Source organism: Canis aureus, chromosome 32, assembly GCF_053574225.1.
Source record: "Canis aureus isolate CA01 chromosome 32, VMU_Caureus_v.1.0, whole genome shotgun sequence".
Lineage (NCBI taxonomy): Eukaryota > Metazoa > Chordata > Mammalia > Carnivora > Canidae > Canis > Canis aureus.
The window spans coordinates 21,975,094-21,998,832 of NC_135642.1; the positions used below are offsets into that span (position 1 = coordinate 21,975,094).

Sequence of the window (23,739 nt, forward strand, 5' to 3'; positions counted from 1 at the left end):
GCTTTAATTTAAAAAAAATCAACAGATCTGCTTTTAAACACATACACACACACACACACACACACACACACACACGACAAGTGATCTACACCACTCTGAGCTAAAAAATACTAGGTCTCATGAATGGCTGGAGAGCACTATGCTATGTTACGAGGCAACTAGTACAGGATTCCCTTAGTTTTCTAATTCCACTTGAGAACCAAAAAAAGAAAAGGAAAACCAGAAAAGTCCTCAAAGTATTCCCTGACTGTCTAGTGGAAATTGTGAGGGGCCCTATGACAGCCAGTTGGGGTTGGGTGACACACCTCTGGATTAATGTATTTACATGTAAGTAACTAGAATTTCTAGAAGGATGGATGAGACAACACTGTCAGCTGCTACTGCTATGCTATGTGAGCACGTTTTTTAACAACACAGAGAAAAAGAGTAAAAATAATACAAATGGCTGCTTACAATTACAAAAGTGAGCTGAAATTCAAGGAAAAACTAAATCTTATTATGGAAGTGTGTCAAGACAATTAGATGGCTACCCCACAGATTTTAGGAAAGGGAAGCACTGGATGAGTGGGCTAAATCTTACAGAATAAAGGAAATCAACCTCCTTACAAACTACACAGAAATGAAAGGACTGTAGTATTAGGTTAACCCACTGAAGTTTTATGAAAGTTATATGGTATTTTTATGTTTCTCTATATAGAAACCAAAAATCTTTTCATTTGGGTCACCTCCCCAAAGGAAAAAAATAAATGAAAAGGGAAAGGTAAGGTCTTTACGGAGACAGAAATCATACAGCACACTAGACACAAACCTAGAATGTATTTTAAACTTTGTAATTTACGAGCCTAAGCCATTTATCAGTGCTTGCAGTTTACCAATCCTTGTGTTAAAGACAGCCACAACTAGAGGGTGAAAATTCTTGAACAAGTATGAAGTTAAAGGCATAATGCTAAGTGAAGAGTGGCCTCAGTTAATAACCCTTGGTGAAGAGATGAAGCTGAAGTGGGAGATGAATTTAGCACCCAGCCCACTAAAAATCAAGGCCTTTATGGGAATGAAGACAATCCACTCTTCTCTCATATCCCTATGGAGTGGAAAAAGGAAATCACAGGTTAAGGATTTCCTTGGAGGCATTTGTAGTTTGAGTCTGGCAGCCACATTTCTGTTGCCAAGAGCTGACATGGTAATTTCTCTACATTGGTGAAAATTATTACATTTTCACCCACAGAATGTACCAGGCACCATGGGGAAAAAAATAACACAATTATATTTGTTTTTTAAAATGGTCAGCTCTTTCTTCATTTCCTTGTTTAAAAATACTGGTATAACTTCCTCACAACAATCTTGTTTTTTTTTTATTTGGAATAAATACATTAGGTCTATCCTTTAGGTCACCAACATGATCCTGAAGAAACAAATATCCTGAGAACTAGAAAGGGATTTATGAATTTACTGTAGAGAGAAGGGTTCTCCCCATTTCCTAGGTATTTTCTGGGGAAGAACAGTAACTACAAAAAAGACCTGTGATTGGAAAGTAAATGTATATTTGGATCCCACTTTCAGCTGAATTTTACTGGATATCATAAAAATATCTAATATTCAGCCTAGCAAGGCAAACACTAAAGCTGAATTGAACTATCAGCTGAGTTGAAATGAGGAATAACGTAAAAAGGGAAACCACAATCCAAGCCTCTATGCAGCTGTACTGTATTTTCCTTTATGGTTTCCCTGCCTGAATTAAATGACCTTTAAACAGGAAACAAGGCTACAGATATAATTCATCTGGAGAATAATTCCTAAATCATTAGATTTTTACTGTGGAAATCAAGAGAAGCTGGCTATATTTAGTATCAAACAAGAGAATTATTCTGACAACGAAATATATGCACATAAAGCACTCTGGAATAGAATACATTAATATCTCCATTCACAAGCATGTTTTTACTTGGTTGGTTATTGCGTCGAGTTCAATAATGCAGCCAGGCCGCGCAGTAGACTGTTGGCTCACAATATTAAACACTTCTCCAATAAGTTTCTGTAAATAAAAAACAGAAAATGCGAATGATCAACAATTTATGAATCTATTGTGAGTATGATACAGCATCTGAGACATTCAAGGCCCCTCTAAATACTGATTGGCAATGGCAATTCATACATTCAAAAAAAATTTCAAATTTCTATACTCTTATTCTCATTTTTAAAATTAACCAGGTAGAAAATTCTACAGCGTTTAGCTAAATAGCATATTATTTTAAGGCATCTGGTTCTTTTAACATGCCTTCATTTTGCAATCTTAAAGCTCCAAGACAGACACGGCTGGGTATTTGGCCCAACGCCCATGTGTAAGGTCTGCAGATGTGCAATGCCAAGTAAAAGTACAACGCTGCCAGTTAGAAGGTATGGGCAATGGTTGAGAAGAAGTGGGACTCTGCAACTTGAGATGAAGATGTTTGAATATGGGAAGCCTAACTATGAGTCCCCAAACTCCCAAACCTTTCTGCTGAAAAAAGCAGTCCTTTCTCCATCCTTCCAAACAGGATTTCCTTGCATAAAAACCTTTCAGTAACTTCACTTGAAGCAGTTACTTAACAAGGAGATGCCCATTCTCTTCTATATCACCTCTATTATTTATGAACTCTGAGCTGGTAAGAGGGGTGAGATCCCAGCTTAGCCTAGGGATATAAATACAAGATTGGCTCTGGAAAAACAACATATACTCTGGGGTTGAAGGATATTTCCAATTTGTATCAGCAGAATTCCAGAGACATGTATGAGAACAGATTCTATGGTTATTAGACAAAGGAGGCAAAATACATGGCTGGGTATGGCTGAATTTATTGTTGGGTACATTCACCCAAGATTCAGGATTTGAAGTGTTATCTCAGACATCTGTCTGCTGGGTTTGTTAACTGAAATCTGGATGCAACTCTGGCCTACAGGTGGTGAGGTTAAAATACTGGAATACCTCTAACACACCATGAATCCTTGCTACTCAAGTGTGGTCAATGGACCAACAACAACAGCAGTGTCTGGAAGCTTTCTGTAAATACAATTCTCAGGCCCGGAAGCTAAAACATCTGCATTTTAACACAATCTCTAGATGATTCCTGTACATACTGAAGTTTAATATGTACTGACATAGATCAATGGTTCTCAGATTTGGCTGCACACTCAATCACCTGAGGAGCTTTAACAATCATTGCTGCTCAGCTCTCACTCACAGAGACTGCTTTATTGGTCTAGAGTATAATCTGATCACAGGCATTTTACAAACTCCTCAGTGCTTCTAATATGAAATCAAAGTTGCAATCTCCTTGCAGGGATACCCATTTTAGGTAAGGATTTGCCTTTCCTGCCCACAACTCTGCTGCTAGCACTGTGACTAAGGCCTTACCAAATGCCTTATTCAACACTACAGGATCTTACTCAACTTTACCTCCAACAAAAGAACCCTTTTAACAGCAGAAGATAGGGCCAGAATTAGGATAAAGTGAATGAAGTACTCACCTTAGGTGTGAAAATTAAGGGGGTGGGGAAGGAGGTGCCAAAAAATCAATAATCAAGATAAATAATACCTTAATGCAGTATTTTTAAAAGATTTATTTATTAGAGAGGAGGGGGGCATGCCTGTGCAAGTTGGGGGAGAGACAGAGGGAAAGGGAGAGAGAACCTCAAGCAGACTCCCTGCTGAGTGCAGAGCCCCACATGGGGCTCAATCTCACAACTCATGAGACTCTGACCTAGGCTGAAATGACAAGTCAGACATTTAATTGACTTAGCCGCCCAGGCTTCCCAATGCAGTATTTCTTAAAATCAAAAGTAATGCAAAAAAATTTATAATGAACAAAATACCAAAATTTTAAATATAGGATTCAACAGTGTTATGGGGCACCTGACTGGCTCAGTCAGAAGAGCATGTGACTCTTGATCTTGGGGTCATGAGTCTGAGTCCCACATTGGACATAGAGATTATTTAAATAAAAACTAAAAAGAAAAAAATGCCTCAGTGAGCCATATTAGAGCTGAGACATGTTTTTATGTATTTTTAATGGCTTTTTTCCAGAACATTAAAATGGTTGAAAACTACTGAAAAATTGAAAAGAAGGTGTATTAAAACTCACAATATTATTTTAAGCTTAAATTTATTTATACCAAAATAAGATTAATGACTATTTTACTTTCCTGGATTTAGTGGGAGCTAATTTAGCAATATTTTTTAAATCTACTTTTTGCTTATCTTGTTTTAACTACAGAGAACTTCCCTATTTGGCAGTCTCTTAACTGAATGACAATTTTAAATAATTTTTTTCATTAATTAATTTTTTTCCCCCCGAGAGGGAGGAGAAGGAAGGACAGAGGGAGAAGGAGAGACAGAAACGTAAGCAGGCTCCACACCCAGTGTGGAGCTCAATGTAGGGCTCAATCTCACAATCCTGAGATCATAACCTGAGCCAAAATCAAGAGTCAGATGCTTAACTGAAGGAGCCACCCAGGTGCCTCCTTAAATTATTTTTAATTAACTTCAGCTTACTGAAACTTCTTTTGCAGGACAACATTGTGACTAGTATTGTTTTTTTTTAAAGTTCTGAAGTCTGCTTCCAAATTTGAATAAAACTGCATTAAGCAAAATTTGTGAATCAGTTTTAGAAGACCCAAACACAATGTTGATTTTATATTACAAATTATGGACATTGCATGACACTTAAAACTTTTTCAGATGAATTTTCCACAAGACTGCAAGTCAGTAGCTGCATTTTATAAACAAGATTATCTAGGGACGCCTGGGTGGCTCAGCAGTTGAGTGGCTGCCCTCTGCTCAGGGTGTGATCCTGGTCCCGGGATCGAGTCCCACATCAGGCTCCCTGCATGGAGCCTGCTTCTTCCTCTGCCTGTGTCTCTGCCTCTCTCTCTGTGTCTCTCATGAATAAATAAAATCTTAAAAAAAGAAAAACAAGATTAACTTTTCTCCAGCTAAAAATTCAAAATCTAAAACAATTCAGTTAATTTTTCATATTTCCATTTTGTTTTTTGTTTTTTTTATTTATGATAGTCACACACAGAGAGAGAGAGAGAGAGAGGCAGAGACACAGGCAGAGGGAAAAGCAGGCTCCATGCACCGGGAGCCCGACGTGGGACTCGATCCCGGGTCTCCAGGATCGCGCCCTGGGCCAAAGGCAGGCGCCAAACCGCTGCGCCACCCAGGGATCCCTATACCTCCATTTTGAATGTGAAATTAGTATGCTTGGTAGTCAGAATAACGGCCCCCAAAATGTTCTCATCCTAATTCCTAGAACCTGTAAATATGTTACTTTACATGACAAAAGAGATTTTGTGTGTGATTAAATTAAACGTCTGGAGATGGGAAATTATCTTTGATTAGATAGAAGGGTCCACCATAATCATGATGGTCCTTATAAGAAGGAGGAAGTATGGAAGGACTCAGAGAGAGAAACAAAGGCCAGAGAAAGAGATTTGAAAATGCTCTGATGCTCGCTTTAAAAAGGAGGAAGGAGCCATGAGCCAGCCAAGCGACACAGGGGGAGAAGTTGGAAAGGGCAAGAACATGGATTCTCCCCTACAGCCTCCAGAGGGAATATGGCCTTGCCAACACTTTGGTTTTAGAATGTCTGACCTCCAAAACCATAAGATAGTAAATGTATTGTTTTAAAGTCACCAATTTGATGGTGACAATTTGTTATATCAGCAGTAGGAAACTAATACAGATTCCCACAATCTCTGTAATCTTTACTTGATAGGCATTTTTTCCAATAAGAATATCACATCTTATAATTCATGTATTTCCAGTTTCCCTTTTGCTTTTAATTCATTTTCGGTTCAGGGACTATACGCATACCTCTTGCTAATAATTTACACTCACCAAACATAATTTCAAAGTTACTCTCTCACTCTCTCACTATATCCAACAAATCTCAATTGAAAACTGGATTAGCAAAGAAGTAAATTTTGATCACATTATTGAAGTGTTTGCCTTCATGAAAGCCAAGAAAATAAAATTATAATAAATTCTGTTTAGGGCATAAGTAACATTTAAACTTAAAAGAATACCATGAATTTTAATATACTTACTTCTAATTTTCAACTACTTTAATGTTCTGGTAAAAAATTAACCATTAAGAAATTACAGAAACATATGTTTATAGAGGCTTCCTTTTGCCACAGGCTTCAATGTGGCTCATCGTGGCACTGCTGGATCTGTATTTAAAATTTTGTCATTTTGTTCATCAAGGACTTCTCTGCATTTATTTTGATTGTTTGAAATACAGCACTAAAACTGCCCAACCCGGTAATTCCACTACTACTGGACATTTACTCAAAGAAAATGTGAACACTAATGTTTAGGCCCCCCCACCAGGTTTAAAAAGAAAAAAAAAAAAAGACAAATACCCAAGGTGCTGACAAGAGCGTAAGAGAATGTAGAATTTGGTGGTGAGAGGAGGAAACTATGATTACTGAATTCAGGCTCTGTGACTATCTGTAGAAGCAGGGGCTATAACAGCTTTCCTTGACATTGTTTCTTTCCCCTGATTTTCCAACTGTGACAAGTACTGAGAGTGCAACAGCTTCAATTCAGGTTCCAAGTAGGACCATGACTAAGCTGGCATCATTACACAATGACACAATGCCAAACAGGAATCTGCATTTCCCCTGTGCTGGAGATAAAAGTTTCTCCATCTAAATAAAAATCAGGAATAGATGCTAGGGGGCAAAAAGAGTGGACTTTGCTAGCTAATCTTTCTCTGCATCTAAACTTGATATGCATTGTCTGCTTATTCTGTGCCCCAAGAGGTTTTCTTCTGGACAGTATCACCTAGCTCCCAAGCCCACTTCAGCTTCAGGCTGAATTCACTCCATGGGAGGGACTGGTCAGAGATTGGAGAGAAAAGAGAGAGATTAGTTGGGGTATTTATGCCCCCTGCTCCTCACAATTCTAGCAGTGGCTATTCTCCTGTGTGGCTACCTCTCCCAACAGGCAGCTCCTTTTCCATGGCTTTTCTCTCACCAGACTTTGGTATACTGTTACTGCTCTCTTGTCCCGCAGGCACAGGGATCTATTTTTCTACTGTCACTGCAAAAAATTATCAAAACTTAGCGATTTAAAACAACACAAATGTATTACCTTATAGTTCTGTAGGTCAGAAATCTGACATGAGTCTCACTGAACTAACATCAATTTGTCAGCAGGGCTCCATTTCTTTCTGGAGACTTGAGAGAAAAGCCCAATTTCCTTGCCTTTTCTAGCTTCTAGAGGTTATCCATATTCTTTGGCTCATGGCTCCCCTCTCTCCTTCCCCAAAGTTAGTAAATTCATCTCTGATCATTCCTCTTTTATCACGTCTCTTTGTGACTACAGCCAGGAAAAGTTCTCTGCTTTCAAGGACTCATGTGATTAGGCTGGGCCTACCCAAATAACTGAGGAAATTTTGACATTTCAGGGTCCTTAATTTATTCACATATGCAAAGTTGCAAAGTCTCCTTTGCTATGTGAGGTAACATATCTGCAGGTTCTGGGGATTAGCATGAGCATCTTTGAGGCCATTATTTTAATAATGGTAATAATAGCTTCATCCCTCTGCCAGACTCTGAGTGCCTTATTATCACTAGTGGGTGAATCATGAGCTCAAATCGTTCAGGAGTTCTTTCATTAAAGTCTTCATACTTAAACTTTTAAAAGTGTGTCATCTGTTTCCCACACAGGCCCTGACTGACAGAGATTAAATCAAGGTGGCACTGATTGTCTCTCCCTGAAAAAGTGCAACCTTTACCAATGTGTTCTCCCCACAATATGCAAAGACCTTTGTGTAGCTTCTTCTACTTAGTATACTCATCCCTCTCAATTTAAATACTATAATCCCACAAAACTTGAACAACCAATTCAAGAGGAAATACAAACAGCCAAAAAAATATGAAAAATCATTCCATTCCTGCAATAATAAAAAATGCATAAATCAAAGTAGTATGTATCAGTTCAAAACAATGATTTTGACAGAAAGAAGAAAAAGAGGGGGACACCTGGGTGGCTCAGCGGTTGAGCATCTGCCTTTGGCTCCGGTCATGATCCCGGAGTCCCGGGATTGAGTCCCACATCGGGCTCCCTGCATGGAGCCTGCTTCTCCCTCTGCCTGTGTCTCTGCCTGTGACTCTGCCTCTCTCTCTCTCTCTCTCTCTCTCTCTCTCTCTCTCCCTGTGTCTCTCATGAATAAATAAAATCTTAAAAAAGAAAAAGAAAGAAAAAGAGGGCAGAGAAAACCTGTACTCACATACTTTGCTGATGAAGTACAAATTGGTAGAACAGCTAGCTTCTCATTGCCTTCACAAGGTAATAAAACTCTTAAGCATGATATTCATTAACTTATTCATTAACTCAACAAATATTTATAGAGTGTTTATCAGATATCAGGCACTGGGAATACAGCACTGCCTTCATCTCACATTTAACTGAAGACAAACAAATAGCACACAAGTAAAACAAACTATGAAATGGTACTAAGTGTGAAGGGGAAAATAAAGTGGGGAAGTGGGCAGAAGTATTTCGCAGGGGTGGTCAGGAAGCCCTCCCTCGACTGAAGACCTAAAGGAGGCAAGAATACAAACCATACGTTATCTGAGGGAAGAACATTCCAGGTCGGGAGAATAGTAAGTAAAAGACACTAAGATGAGAGACTGTTGGCCATGCTCCAGGACCACTAAAGAGACAGGTATCGCTGGAGCCAAAATGAGGGGGGCAAAAAGTAGAAAAATATAGTATCAGACAAGTGAAGGAAGGCAGGATGGGGGTGAGAGGTAAAGCCCGTACAGTATTACAGTTCACGGTAGGCAATGGCTTAAGAGTGACATGACCCAAACAAATTACACTTTAAAAATAGCATTCTGACGTCTATGTTGAGAATAGGAAGTCCAAGACCACCTTCCCCCACAGACACACAGATTTAACAGTGATAAAATTAAACATGCTTTCATGAAAAAAAAAAAAAACACCCAATAAACTATGAAGAGAAAGAAACTACTTCCATATAATAAAAGACAGAGATGAAACGCTCAAAGCTAATACCATACTCAATGGGAAAAGACAGAGTTTTTCCTCTAAGATCAGGAATAAGGCAAAGGATGCCCACTCTCACCACTCTATTCAACACAGACTGCAAGCTCTAGCCAACACAATTAGACAAAATATAAGCATTAAAAAAAAAAGACATAGAATTACCTGTTTGCAGATGACATGATCTTATACGCAGAAAACCTCAAAAATCCACACACACACACTGCCCAAAACACACACACAAAAACCTGTTAGAACTAATAAATGAATTTAGCAAAGCTGCAGGATACAAAATCATCATTCAAAAATCAGGTGTGTTTCTATATACAAAATGACAAGTCCAAAAAGGAAGTTACAATCTCATTTAGTAGAGTGTCAAAAACAAAAGACTTAAGAAAATGAACAAAGAAGATGAAAGACTTATATGCTGAAAACTACAAAACATTACTAAGAAAAGAAAATATGAATAAATGGAAAGATATTGCATGCTGTGGATTAGAAGATTTAATATTGTTAAAATGTCCATACTACCAAAGCAATAAACAGATTCAATATAATTCCTATCAAAATCCCAGGGGCATATTTTGCACAAATTGAAAAAACCATCCTAAAATTCATATGATAACATGGGGGAAAGATTCAGGACACTGCTTTCATCAATGATTTCTTGGATATGACATCAAAAGCACAGACAACAAAATAAAAAATAGAGAAATGAATTACATCACACTTAAAAACTTCTGCACATCAAGGAAAACAACCAACAGAGTAAAAGGCAACCTACAGAATGGAGGAAGTAACTGCAAATCATCCATGTGTTAGGGGTTAACATCCGGAATACAGAAGGGACTTCTACAATTCAACAACGACAACCACAACAACAACAAAAAAGGACCTCAACAGAACATTTCTCCAAAGAAGATATATAAATGGCCAATATGTACATGAAAATGTGCTCAATATCACTAATCACTAGGGAAATGCAAATCAAAAGCACCACGAGATATCACCTCATACCCATCAGAACGGCCACTATCAAAGAATAGAAAATAAGTGTTGGAGTGGAAACAGAGAAGTTGGATCCTTATGCCCTGCTGGCAGGAATGTAAAATGGTGTTACCATTATGGAAAACTGTATGGAGATTTGCAAAAATAGTGTGACCATATGATCCAGGAATCTCACTTCTGGAGATACACCCAAAAAAATTAAAAGCAGGACTGAGAAGAGATATCTGCACAACTATGTTCACCACAGCATCATTCACAGTAGTCAAAAGATAGAAGCAACCCAAATGCCCACTGACAGGTGAATGGATAAAGAAACTGTGGTATGTGCATACAATGGAGTATCTTGCAGCCTTTAAAAAGATCGTGTCACTTGCTACAAGAGAAACTTAAAGGACATTACACCAAGCACCAAAACAATGGTATCTTCAGTATTTTGGATGGAGATTTTTTCTTAAAGTTCATTCACTGCCTTCTGGGTGCCTGGCTGGCCCAGTCAGTGGAATGTGCGACTCTTGATCTCAGGGTTGTGAGTTTGAGCCCCACACTGGGTGTAAAGATTACTTAAAAATAAAGTCTTTAAATTACTGCCTTCATAAACAGTCTGCTCAACATAAATCCGTTTCATGACTCAGAGTCACATTTATGAACATTAACTGTTACTTGTGTCTTTAGAGGTCTAAAAGATCTCAAGCATGCCCTTAATAATAAGTACCAAATGTACACTGGTATCTGACAAGGAACATTAGGAATTTCCAAACGTCTGCAAAAGTTATCTAAACTACATTTTGCTACCTAAAACCTCAATCACTTCACACTCAATGTATCTCAAACTTAAGTCATCATCAATACCTTACAAATACCTAACCACTGCTAGTGGATCCACTACCAAACTTGAAACCTTAGAATCATTTATTTTAGTATCCATATTCAGCTACTACCAAGCCAAATCTCACTTTAGCTCAGGTTTATTTTACCACATGCTTTGATGACCTCAACAGATTTCCTGCTATCTCCAATGCTTCCAGTGCCTACCAACTACACTCTATCCTATAAACTAACCTCTTTACTTCCCTGTCCAAAGAAGTTTATTGTCCTCTAAATCCATCTTTCACTTCCAGAATAAAATTCAAATCTTTTCAGAAGTTTCTTATAGCAAAAAAAGAAAAGAAAGGAAAAGCTAGCTTCTACCCAGCATCTAAGAAAAATCTCCTTTGAGGAAGGACAGCATGTGACAACTTCTTGCCATATTTCAACTCACAATTAGTAGAGGAAGTAACTAGAAGAACTGCAGCTCTGACTTACAAAAAAAAAAAAGAAAAAGATCAGCAGAAATAATGAGAACTTGACAGGATGCAATCATGTTATGTTAAGAGTTTAAGATTAACAATAAGGGTGAGGCCCTATAGTCTTAACATTTAGAAAGACAAAAATCTCAGAATTCCTTGTAACATATGGCTCTAAAAGTTAAAATGGCTTAAGAGAATCTGGAGGCTAGAGTGACTTGGACATTCCTGACTATGCAACTGCAAACACAACTGATGAGAAAGAAAGGCCTGTTAGTGTAACGAGTTGGTCTACCCAGAATGTCAGAATGCCATCTTATTTAGAGGAAGGATGTTTGCAGATCTAATCTGTTTAAGATAAGGTCATACTAGGATAGGTTGGGTGTCCTTCTAAAAAGAGGAGAGGACACATAGAGACACTCAGAGAAAAGAAGTCCATGTGAAGACAGGCAGAGACCACAGTGTTGCAGCTCCAAGCCTAGGAACACCAATGATTGGTAGAAGGAACCAGAAGTTAGGAAGAGGCAAGAAAGGATCTTCTCTTAGAGCCTTGAGAAAGAGCATGCATGGCCCTGCCAACACCTTGATTTCAGACTACATGTGTATGCAAAAAATAGAGCTGGAAAATATGTGAAACACAAAACTTAAAGAACTGAAAGAAGAAACGGATAAATTCGCAATTACAGTTGAGAATTTCAACACCCTTCTCACAGGAATTGATAGAACTGACAAAAAATTAGCAAAGATCTAGAGGAACTCAATGCCACCATTATTATGAAAACAAAATCTAATTGACATTTTTAGAACACTCCATCCAACAACAGCAGAAATATATTCAAGTGCCATGGAATGTATACTAAAATAAAACAATGTTCTGGGTCATAAAACAAACCTCAGTAAATTTGCAAGGATTTAAATCACAGAGGGTGCTCTCCTACCACCATGGAATCAAATTAGAAATCAGTAACAGAATAACAGAAAAATCTCTCCCCAGTATTTACTAGAAGTTAAACAACACACTTTAAATAACCAATGGGTCAAATAAGAATTCTCAAGGAAAATTTAAAAATATAGTGAAGTGAATGAAAATTAAAATACTACTTACCAAAATGCCAAAGCAGTGCTGAGAGGGGGAATTTACAGCAGTCAATGCATATGTTAGAAAATAAGAAAAGTTTCAAAACAAGACTCCAAGCTACTATTTTATAAAACCTAGAAAAAGAACCTCCCTTACCCCCCACCCCCAGAAAGGACAAGATGGAAAAAAATGGTAAAGGGGCAGAAATTAATGAAAATGAAAACAAAAACAAAGAGTTCAACGAAACAAAGAATTCACTCTTTGATAGTATCAATAAAATGAACAAATCTGTGCAAGACTTAAAAGGAAAAAAAAAAGGAAGACAGTAATTACCACGTTGATGGCATATATCCATCATATAATGTAGCAAGAAGGGTACTTCACATCTGGGGTATTCTTCCCCAAAAAAACAAATTCCAGTCTCACCATGAGAAAAATAGCAAGCCCAAATCAAGGGAAAATTCTGCAAAATGTCAGACAAGTACTACCCAAAACTGTCAAAGTCATGAGAAAATATGGAGGAAGAAAGAAATGAAGAAAACTGAGAAACTATACCAGATCAGAGAAGGCTAAGGATTCGTGATGACTAAATATAATGTGGTTTTCTGAATGAGATCTTAGAATACAAATGGGACATTAGCAGGAAAGTCAGTTAAATCTTAAAAAGTCTAGAATTTAATTGATCATAGCATACTAATGATAGTTTCTTAATTGTAACAAATGCATTCTGGTAATATAAGATGTTAACAATAGGGGAAACTGGCTGTGGGGTGTATGAGAACTCTCTACCGTATTTGCAACTTTTCAATAAATCTGTAACTATTCAAAAACTAAGAATTTATTTTAAAAATTAAGTAACTGAATAAATTACTGTTTTCAGAGTACAGAGATACAGGAAAAGATAAGCTTATCAGTAGAGGCTGATACTTTAATGTTAATAAAGATGCAGAGAATAAGACCTCCTAATTCCTGCTTTGTCTCTGGTCTTTCATTTCAAGATTTTAGCTTGTTGGGGTGATGCCTGAGTGACTCAGTCAGTTAAGCAACAGACCCTTTGGCTCAGGTCATGATCTCAGGGTGGTGAGATCAAGCCCTGAGTCGGGCTCTATTCTGTGTGTGGAGTCTACTTGAGATTCTCTCTCTCCCTCTCCCTCTGCCCTTCCCCCAACATGCACATGCACCCTCACATTCTAAAAATTTAAAAAAAATTAAAGATTTAATTAGAAAAAAAAGAAGTTAGCTTGCCAAAATAGAAATAAACAAAAAATTTTCTACAATGAATACATATTACTTCTTAACATTAAAAAAATTAATGAAAATAGGTTTAAGAAAAAATGTACATTGGTAAGGGAAGAGTAGAAGGCCAGGATAAATTAAGAAATTCCAAGAACATATCTAACAGCTCTACATAACTTGATATTTTTTGGAAAAGTAATGCCTGGGTTAGTGGGAAATTTTGCAAGTGAAATCAATGAACTACAGAAGATGTTCTCTGAGAAATAATGGGAAATGTCAGAGCCAAATACTAGCAATATGTAAATGTTCCAATTTTCAAAAAGGAAAACAATATAATTCAGTAAGGCAAACTAAGCTTGATGTCTATTTGTACAATGTCTTTGTAACAGACATAGGGTAGGTACATTTAACCCACTATACTTTAAAACAATCATCTCATGCAGATTTGACTTCTTTTTTGACTACAGAATATTTTAGCAGACGGTGTATTTTGTATTTTATTTCAGCAAAGTACATGACAAGCTGCCTCATGGAAATTCTAGAAACAAGCTGAAATATTCCAAAGTCTCTGGTCTTTCAAGGAAAGACAGACAATACAAATGAAGAAAGATGTCAAATGTACACTGCTAGGCTCTTTTTTCAGACAATACAAATGAAGAAAGATGTCAAATGTACACTGCTAGGCTCTTTTTTTAGTCCTATCCTGTTTAACATTTTTATAATTGATTCAGATAAAGATGTGGAAACATTCATCCAAGAGACTGGTGATATAAGTCATAAAGCAATAACACAAATAACAGAATCTGGATTCAAAAAAGATACTGAAAGACTGAACCTAGCAAGATGAAATGTAATAGTGAAATAAGCCTTCATTTGGGCCACAACTCAAATTACACAAATACAGAATGGCTTGCTGACAAAAAGAGACTTTGGAATATTTAAATAAGTTAGCTCAGTATGAATCAATTACATACAAAAAATCTGGCATGACTACCAAAAACACAATAGAATCTAATGAGAGAGGCAATCCTGTTGTATTCTAGTGGTCCTACAACGCCCAGAACATAGACAAACCGAAAACTGCTAAAGAGAGTAATCAGGGTCACATATAAAACACAATAAGTTTATTGGTGGAGGGGGCCAGGTTTGGCCTGAGGAAAAATGTTTTATAGGTTTAATAAAGACCATCATCTTTAATTATCTAAGTTATTTCACATACAAGAAATACCAAACTTATTCTAAATGGAACCAAGGCTAACAAGCAGAATCTAAGAAATATAAATTTAAGTTCAGTCTAATAGTGAGGGTAATTCAAAGGCAGCATTTAGGGTCGAAGATTCCCCCCTCCAGGGCCAGATGACAAATTGGCAGGAATACGGTAGAGGGGAATAAAGCATCAGATGGCTGGTTTAAACTAGGTGACCTATAAAATATCTTCCAATTCTATGATTTTAAGATGTTACTTCCTCTATGCCAAACCTCTGGCTCTGGTCCAATTGGTTTTCCCACCATTCCTGGAACAAGCTTTACTTATAAGCACACTTTCCTGTATCCACACTTTCAGGTCATTCTCTTATTCAGGCAAAGAGAAAGGATTTGTCTTTCTAAACCTTATCTACCCATCAAAAACAAACCTAAATACTGTCCTTAATAAAGACTTCTATGCCTTCCCTAATCTGATCTTTTTCTCCTTTGGATTATGGAATACTTCTAGTGCCATCTGCTTGACAATTAATTACATACCACCCTCAGACACTGTTTCTGTCTTAAACTATTATTTAACCTTTTATTAGTAACTTCTCTCCTCAGCTAAATTAAAAGATCCTTAAAGCCACACACTGAGACTTATACTCTGTATTCCCTACACTTTGAAGGACACATAGTACTCAAAAATGTCTTTTGTTTTCAATATTGGAAACACTTTTGTTAGAACAAGTGTTTTATAAAAAGCCACGTTTTCATAGGTAAATGTAAAATTCAGCATTCAAATCTGAATGGTAACTAATATACACGACTTCCACTTCAGATACAGAACTGCCAACCACTGATAACATATTCTAGCCATAGGATGGTCAATGAAGCTCAGAAAAGCTCAATTTTTCCAACTTAAACAAAGAGCTTGGTAAAGCTGCCTTAAAGCAAAGAAAGATTAACAGAACCAGAGAGCAAAAATTGTCAAGCAGAAATCATTATATTTAAGGGGAAAAGTCAGGTTTATTTATTTAAATGTAAAATGTACTGATGTGTGATACTGATTCATGTACCTTGAAACAGAAATTAAGAAAAATAGTAAATTTTTCATACAGACGCTAGAACAAGTGTTCACTCCCTAAATACCAGCTAAAAGTCCCAAAGTAAAAAAGAGAATTCTTTATCAGGCCAGATATTTTAATAAAGATTAAGAAATTCTCACCGAAGATTCAGGATCTGATAATTCATCCAATAATTTCCTTGCATCCACCACAGCTTGATAGAGTCTCAAATTTTTGCCATCAGAAGCAACAAAACAAGCACTTGCAGAATTGCAGTATGTGCCTGAAAGAGTAAAAGCTTTGCATTATAATACGTAGTTTATTTTTATTTTGGGCTGAGGTTTTCTTTTTAGGTACAACCATGGTCCAGAATCATAATTAAATAGATAAAATTAATGGATATGAAATTATTAACAGAAAAATTCAATAGAAATATGTTACGAAGGGGAAAAATTAAAAACAAACTTCTGGAAATTCTAAACATAAGTCTGATGCCCACATTCTCAATACTTATTAAAAATCCTAATAATGACAAATATAAACCATGTGTGTATGAAAAAAGTTTAAAAGCTTTTATTAATTTCAGAATTAAAATGAACACTTACCAAGACAATAGCTGGGAATAAGAGTCGGAAGCCAAGCAACATTAGAGAAGGCTGATGTATGTAAAGAGTTAATTCGAGCCAATTCTGATACTCCTCCGGTATAGGACAAAGGTCCTATTGGATCTACACGCCACAGAATTAGTTCACTATAGATTGCATTCGGGTCATGAAATGTACGTGTCGCTGCATTTCTAAGAGGCTGTTTCGAGGAACCTTTTATAGGTCTTACAGGATCCATCAATCTACTTAATTTGTTGTCTGAGTCCCACTGACAGTCTAATTCAGGAGTCAACAGAGCATTATGATGAGAGGATGTCAGTAACAATGGTAAAACTGAATGACATGCCAGGTCATTGAGGTGAAATCGATGACCACAGTATCTAAATTTGTGAGATACGGTCAGAACAGTGGTAAAGGCAGACTTATCTGCAAAAGTGACTGCCCACTGATTTAAAGAACCATCTATGTGTTTGGAGACCATCATTACTGTGGGAGCTAAAATATTCATATTTGTAGTGTGTGATCTGGAGTACAGCTGTGATCCATGAGGACTGCCTATTGCCATCATCTCCTGGTGTAACGGGGTGTGGGGAGTATCTTTTGTAGCATTTATGCAGGCATACATCATGATATTTTTACTAAGAGAGCTCGCATCACCAGATGGAAATGCAACAGGAATCCGAGAAGAAAAAGAAACCTGGAAAACACAGTATGAATTCAATATAAGTAGTTTTCCTCCTCTCAAAAAAATGTCTTCCAAAAACACTTCCATTTTCAAAATGTCAAATCTTAGTTTCCTAGAAAAACTATCATTTTCAACCCCTTTAAGGTCTAATTCCTTCCTCTATTTATGTAATACCATATCTCTATTTGTGGCCCAAAAGAATCCTGAAAAAAAACAAGTTTCAAATGTCTTACTTATACAGCTAAATGACCCCAACCACAAATCTAAATAGAAATGAAGTCCAGAAAGATAACAGATAAAGGTAGCCGGATTTAATTGATAAAAAATGGGGGGGGGGGGGGGCATGGATCCTGAGTCACATTTTTAGGATGATTTCTTAAGTTTATTCAAAATATTGTGAATTCCCAGGGAAAAAGCCAACGCACATATATTCAAATACTCAGTACCACATTTAAAAGCCAAATTCATTTTACTTTCAATTAACCAGGTTTATAAAATCTGTGGTCGTTGATCCCCTGCTCTGGTAACAAGAATAAGTATTCTCTTCTCAGTTGCTTCTCAAAAACAAAATCTTTCAAGTATTTCTGAATATATGGTAAATCTGAATAGCATCTTTTTTTAAAAGAAATGTAATAATATCTTCATCAGCAAAATATACCTGGACTTGTCTAAATATTCCAGGATTATATTCATCCAAATACTTCACATGCCACACTAGAAAGGTACCATCTACAGGGTGTATAGTAAAAAGCATGTCAGGATTCTTATTCCATTCAGTTAGCAGCATTTCAATCTTCCGATCAAGCAGGACGGTGGGCAGTGGCATTGGTACACTAGGTCGTGAAAAAGTTCTGGGACTTCCCTCTCTTTCTCCATCTTCATGTTCTGATGATCCTGTACCTGCCTCAGATTCTCTATCCAAGGATAATTCTGAATCAGAAAATACATTTATCAGTACACACCAATAATACTATAAAAATTCATTTACATATTGGATTACCAATAGCATACTATCTTAAGAAACTATAAATCCCTTTTCCAATTTATGGCCAGGGGGAGGGGAGGAAGGAAAAAAAAAAGAAGAAAACCATTTTCTGGTATAAACTGAAAATGACTATTTCTTATTTTTAAAGAAATCAAAATTTCATTCATATTATCATTAGCAAAACTTATCCTCCCAAAAAGGACATGGCTTCCAAAGTTATATATTACTCAAAGCAATATGCATAACAAAGCATATAGAGCTATATGGCAGATGGTCCATAGTAGATGGTTAGTAAATGGTTGGAAAAGTGAAAAAGAAGAGCAGGAAGGAAGGATTTTTAAGATTTTATTTATTTATTCATGGGAGACCAAGGTGGGGGGGGTAGGCAGAGGCAGAGGGAGAAGAAGGCTCCCTGCTCTGGGACTCCCTGCAATAGGGAACTCAATCCCAGGACCCTGGGATCATGACCCAGCCGAAAGCAGACGCTTAACTGACTGAGCCACCCAGGCACCCCAGGAAGGATGGATTACAAACTAACAATGGTATCACAATAAAGCTGCTGATTCATCAAAAAAAAATCTGAACATGGAATACTAACCATGGTCTAGTTTCATATGTAAACCCCTCTCTTTTTCCTCCTGTGAACGTTCCTCATCTTCTCGATCACCTTCATCACTTTCATGATCTATCTGCTTCTCAGAAAGTTTTCGTAATTGCTGCATAAATATTTCAGTAGATGATGTAAAATGAAACTCCTTGTTGTTCAACCAATGAACCACAAAGCCCCCATTTCCATCATCAATGTTAAATACAGTGCCAACCAAGACATTTGGAATATCTGTGGGAAAAAAGATAGTATTTCAGTATGAATTTTTCATGTCTTTAAAAGGATTACCAAGTGCTTACAAAAACTATATACTTACACATAAAAGGTCAACATAACTCTAGCAGAATTTATAAAAACTTTAATTGAATTTAATGGTAAAAGTAAATTATTAGGAATTAATGACACACACTTAAATTAATAAATGGAATTAAATTACTGATTTAAAAACCAAATACATCAAATGCATGAACCTTTACTAAATCCCAATTTGGGTATGGAGGAACAGAAAAATAAAATATAAAAGCAGCTATAAAAGACATCTGAGATAACTGGAGAAATTTAAGTTAAAATATGAACCGGATATTAGAGATTATGGAATTACCTATAATTTTCTTAGGTATAATAGTGATATTGTGATCATGCGAAAGAATTTCCTTATTCTAGGAGTTAGTTTCTGAAGTATATAAGCATGATGTGCCATGACATATGTAACTTACTCCAAAAAGATGAAGAAAGAATTTCACTCACACATGTCCGCACCCGCCCCCCCCCCCCCACCCAACACACACAAGTATATAATGAGAATAAAGCAACTGTGGCAAAATGTTAGCAGTTGTTGTTCAAAGTAGAAGACAGGAGTGTTCACTTTACTATTGTTCCAAATTTTCTAAATGTTTGAAACTAAAAAGCTGGGAGAAAATAATGCCAAAGAAGAACAAGGAAGACAAACAGGGTTCCTCCATTTGGGGTATCTGAAATTCACAATATAGATTAGTTCATGTAAAATAGTAAAACTAAAAAAATTAATCTCCTTGATCCCAATTCATATTATCAATAATGCATTCAACAGAAAGCAAAAACAAAAACAAAACAAAAAACCACTGTCCTCTACAAAAAGACATGCCAAGTCTAAAGATAAAATACACAGGATATTCTAATAGTGTTTTGTTAGTAAATATCAGTGTTAAATAAAGTTCCAAGTTGTTCTTTTTTTTTAATTCCTGTGTGACAGTCCTTTTTTTCTAATAAAAATGAAACAAATCACATAAAATAGGATTTTTAAATTAAGAATACTATAAAACAATATGCCCCCTATCCTTGCTAACAAGGTTTCACCCAAACCTTATCATGAACAAATATTCAGACCACAGGATGCTTTAAAAGATAAACTAAGAGAGAAGTTGAGACTGAGAGACTTTTTTTGACAACTGAGAGGAACTGCTGTAGATTAGAAGTTTCAAAAAAATGACAAATGCATAGAAGAATGTATATTTTAATATGAACTGTATATTAAATATAATCTTATCCATGTTCCTTACATGCAATAACAATAATGTGATAATGGAGGAAAACTCTCTATTAGAAAGCACATTTGAAATATTTAGGTAACATCATAAAATTTAGGAGATAAAGGATCACTTTGGTGACAATTTTACTTTCAAATGGCTCAACCAAATATAGGGGGAGAGGAAGCAACGACATACATACATGAGCAGAAGGGGAGAAAAAAAGCTTGCAGGAAAAGATACTAACCACAGGTGAATTTAGGTGAAGGTTATATGGGTATTCACTGAACTATGCTCTCAGCTTTAATGTAGATTCAAAAAAGTTTCCTCAAAAAAAGTTAAAGAGGAAGAGTCCTACAGTACAAAATTATTTGTATTTAGCAATCATTTGGTCAAACTATATGCTATATTTACATACAACACCTATAAATACATGATGTTAAATATTTTTACAAAATGATTTTTAAAATAGTATGTAGTAAGTTAAAGTAAAAATGGATGAACTAGTTAAAAGGTGAAGGCTATTTAATAAAGATGCTGCAAGACAAGGCTGAATGGCTAAAAGAACATATCCGGTACTTAGACTCAAATATGTGATAGAATATCTATCCACAAGGGACAATCCTGTGATCTTATTCCACTTGTTTAGCACAGTGTATACATTTTAAAAAGCAACCTTTCTAATATGTGTTGAATTTACTGCAATCACTAATTACATTCTATTTGAAGTTAGATCTTCATCATCATCAATAACTCAGGATAATGTTCTTTTAAAAAAGTTAAAAATGTATAAAAATCTGAAACCACTAACATTTTGTAAACAAGTCCATATTATAAAGACAATCTCAGAATACAGTTAAGATGTGAGATCAGTAAGCAAAATGACATTTAACCAGCTAGCAAAAATTTTCAATAGAAATAATGCAAATCACAAAAGGCATACATTTTTTATTTTAATACCTATATTATAAAAGGTAAGAAAAGAAACAAGTGAACTTATTTTTAATATTTTATTTCACCCAATATATGTAAAATATCATCATTTCAACATGTAATCAATATTAAATAAAATTGTTAGAGAGATCTTACATCCTCCTATTATTCTAAGTCTTAAAAATTCAGTGTGTATTCTACAGCATAATTCAATACGGCTAGCCACAATTCAAGTGCTCAAGGAGCTACCATACTAGACAGCACATATCTAGAGCCACTATTACAAAGGGCGGGGGGAGTGTCCTAAAGATCACCTTTCTAGAACTGTATTTACTGAGTATCACCTCTATATTAACAAACATTTAAAAATAAACTCCTCTGCATCCTGAAGCAATATATCGACTTTCATTTCAATAAATATGACTGTAACTTTACACAAATATAGTTCTACTGGCAATGTAATATGAAATTATCTATGAGCCTTTTCATGTTTTTCATGCATATAGAAAACAATCCCCCTAAATAGAAGCTTTCAAATATGCTTTTGCCAACACAACTTGCCTCAAAATACTGCTCAACCTCACAGGAGGAAAAGAGAAAAAAGAAAATATTAAGGTTAGAAGAAATAATATCTTTCCCTAAGTGTAGGATAAGAAAGTCCACATGAGGAGGCACCTGAGTGGCCAGTTAGTTAAGACTCCAATTCTTGGTTTCAGCTCAGGTCATGATCTTATGAGTCATGAGACTAAGTCCCATGTTGGACTCCCACTACGTGCTCATCCTCTCTCTCTCTCAAATAAATAAATAAGTAAATCTTGGATTTAAAAAAAAGTAAGTCCGTGGAAGTAGAAAACAAGATATGCTAAAATACAAGGAAAAGTATGTAAAAATATATTTAGATAGTTATAAAGAAAAGTTGAAAAGAAGGTTTAGTAGTGAAAATATAAAAATGAGGGAAATCAATTGAACCGGACTGCCACCATGTGTGTTCCCAAGTTCAACTAATGCTCTAATTGACTTAGAACCTTGCTATATATACTACACAGAGGTGCTCAAAAATACTTACATGCAATTGTTTCCTGAGAATCACATAGTCTCACTTGAAGAAACGGTACTTTATATTATATTCCTGTTTGAATTAAGAGCTATTTTGAAAGGAAACGCGGAATATTAACATAAAATTAAAAACAAGTTCTAAAAATAGTCCTACTTTTCTATTTACTTATCTTATTTCAGCATATTTATAGGAACTAAAACTTTACTATCCTTTACCTGTGGCAGGATTGATGCTTGCTGCAATGTGGAAATGACACAGTGCATTTGCATGGTGGGAAATGTGTCTCTGAACTTCATGCGTTGCCATCTGGTCAGACATTAATTCGGTGTGAGTTACAAGAACAGAAGACCTCCTCTGTCCTTTTCTTAAATTTTTCAAATGGTGTATTGTCTAAAATAGAAAAATAATGGTTAAATTCAACTCTGGAAAGCCTAATAAATGCTGATCCAAGTATCTTTTATTATTAAGGATTTTATAATTTTCCTCTCTGAAAAATCTGAACATTTTAAAGGAAATTTCCTTAACTACAGCTGAACAATCCTGACTATATACTCCAGTTTTTGCAAATTTTATAATTTAAGGCAGAAGTAGTTGCTCAAAATACTCATTATTTATAGAGACTCTGATTAAGATGAGAAGTCCAAAGTCTAAGTTTTTCAGGATATTCCACTATGAAATGAAATTTACTCGACACAACAGTAAAAAGAAAAAAAATTCCTGAATCTTTCTAGCAGGAAGAAGAGCCTTTCTCCCCAATATTCTCACTTACAAGTAAACAATTACAGCTGTTTACTTGTAAATTACAACTATTATAAAGAAGAAAAAATAGAGTATAAAAATATAGAATAGGGGATCCCTGGGTGGCGCAGCGGTTTGGCGCCTGCCTTTGGCCCAGGGCGTGATCCTGGAGACCCGGGATCGAATCCCACGTCGGGCTCCCTGCATGGAGCCTGCTTCTCCCTCTGCCTGTGTCTCTGCCTCTCTCTCTCTTTGTGTGACTATCATGAATAAATAAATAAAATCTTTAAAAAATAAATAAATAAATAAAAATAAAAATATAGAATAAGGGGAATCTATTTAGGTAAGAGGAGCCAAGAAAGCTCTCATGAAAATGCTGACATATGAAATTTGTTTAAATTGAGGTATGACTGTAGGACAAAAATTCTCCACTAGCACACCCAATTATCTCAACTATTTTAAAAAGAAAAGATCTCCACACCAATAACCCCAACTCACAGTATTTCCTTATTCTGTCACTTAACCTGCCCCCAATGCCATGCTTTACAATAATTTCCCATTTTATTCTTTTGTTCCTCATAGTCAGTTAAATAAAATGTGGCATTCTCTCAGTTCTTCCTACATTAAAGTAATATCTGGTCCTTTCTTTCAATTTCCAAAGCTTTTACCCCTTTTCATTTGGAAAACAGTATCAGATCTATCGCATATCCTT

The 23,739-nt window shown here is 36.0% G+C and overlaps 1 protein-coding gene across 4 annotated transcripts in view; it reads right to left on the reverse strand.

The window, feature by feature from the left end:
• Positions 1–23,739, reverse strand: part of DMXL2 (Dmx like 2) — a 152,715-nt gene that overhangs the window by 59,235 nt on the left and 69,741 nt on the right. For all 4 annotated transcript variants that reach the window (XM_077881089.1, XM_077881086.1, XM_077881088.1 and 1 more), the window contains exons 9-14: positions 22,505–22,679; positions 18,786–19,025; positions 17,861–18,132; positions 16,518–17,214; positions 16,074–16,195; positions 1,943–2,032 (exon numbers count right to left, since the gene is read on the reverse strand). In XM_077881089.1, coding sequence (XP_077737215.1) covers positions 1,943–2,032; positions 16,074–16,195; positions 16,518–17,214; positions 17,861–18,132; positions 18,786–19,025; positions 22,505–22,679 — 1,596 coding nt within the window. The remainder of the gene's footprint in view (positions 1–1,942; positions 2,033–16,073; positions 16,196–16,517; positions 17,215–17,860; positions 18,133–18,785; positions 19,026–22,504; positions 22,680–23,739) is intronic.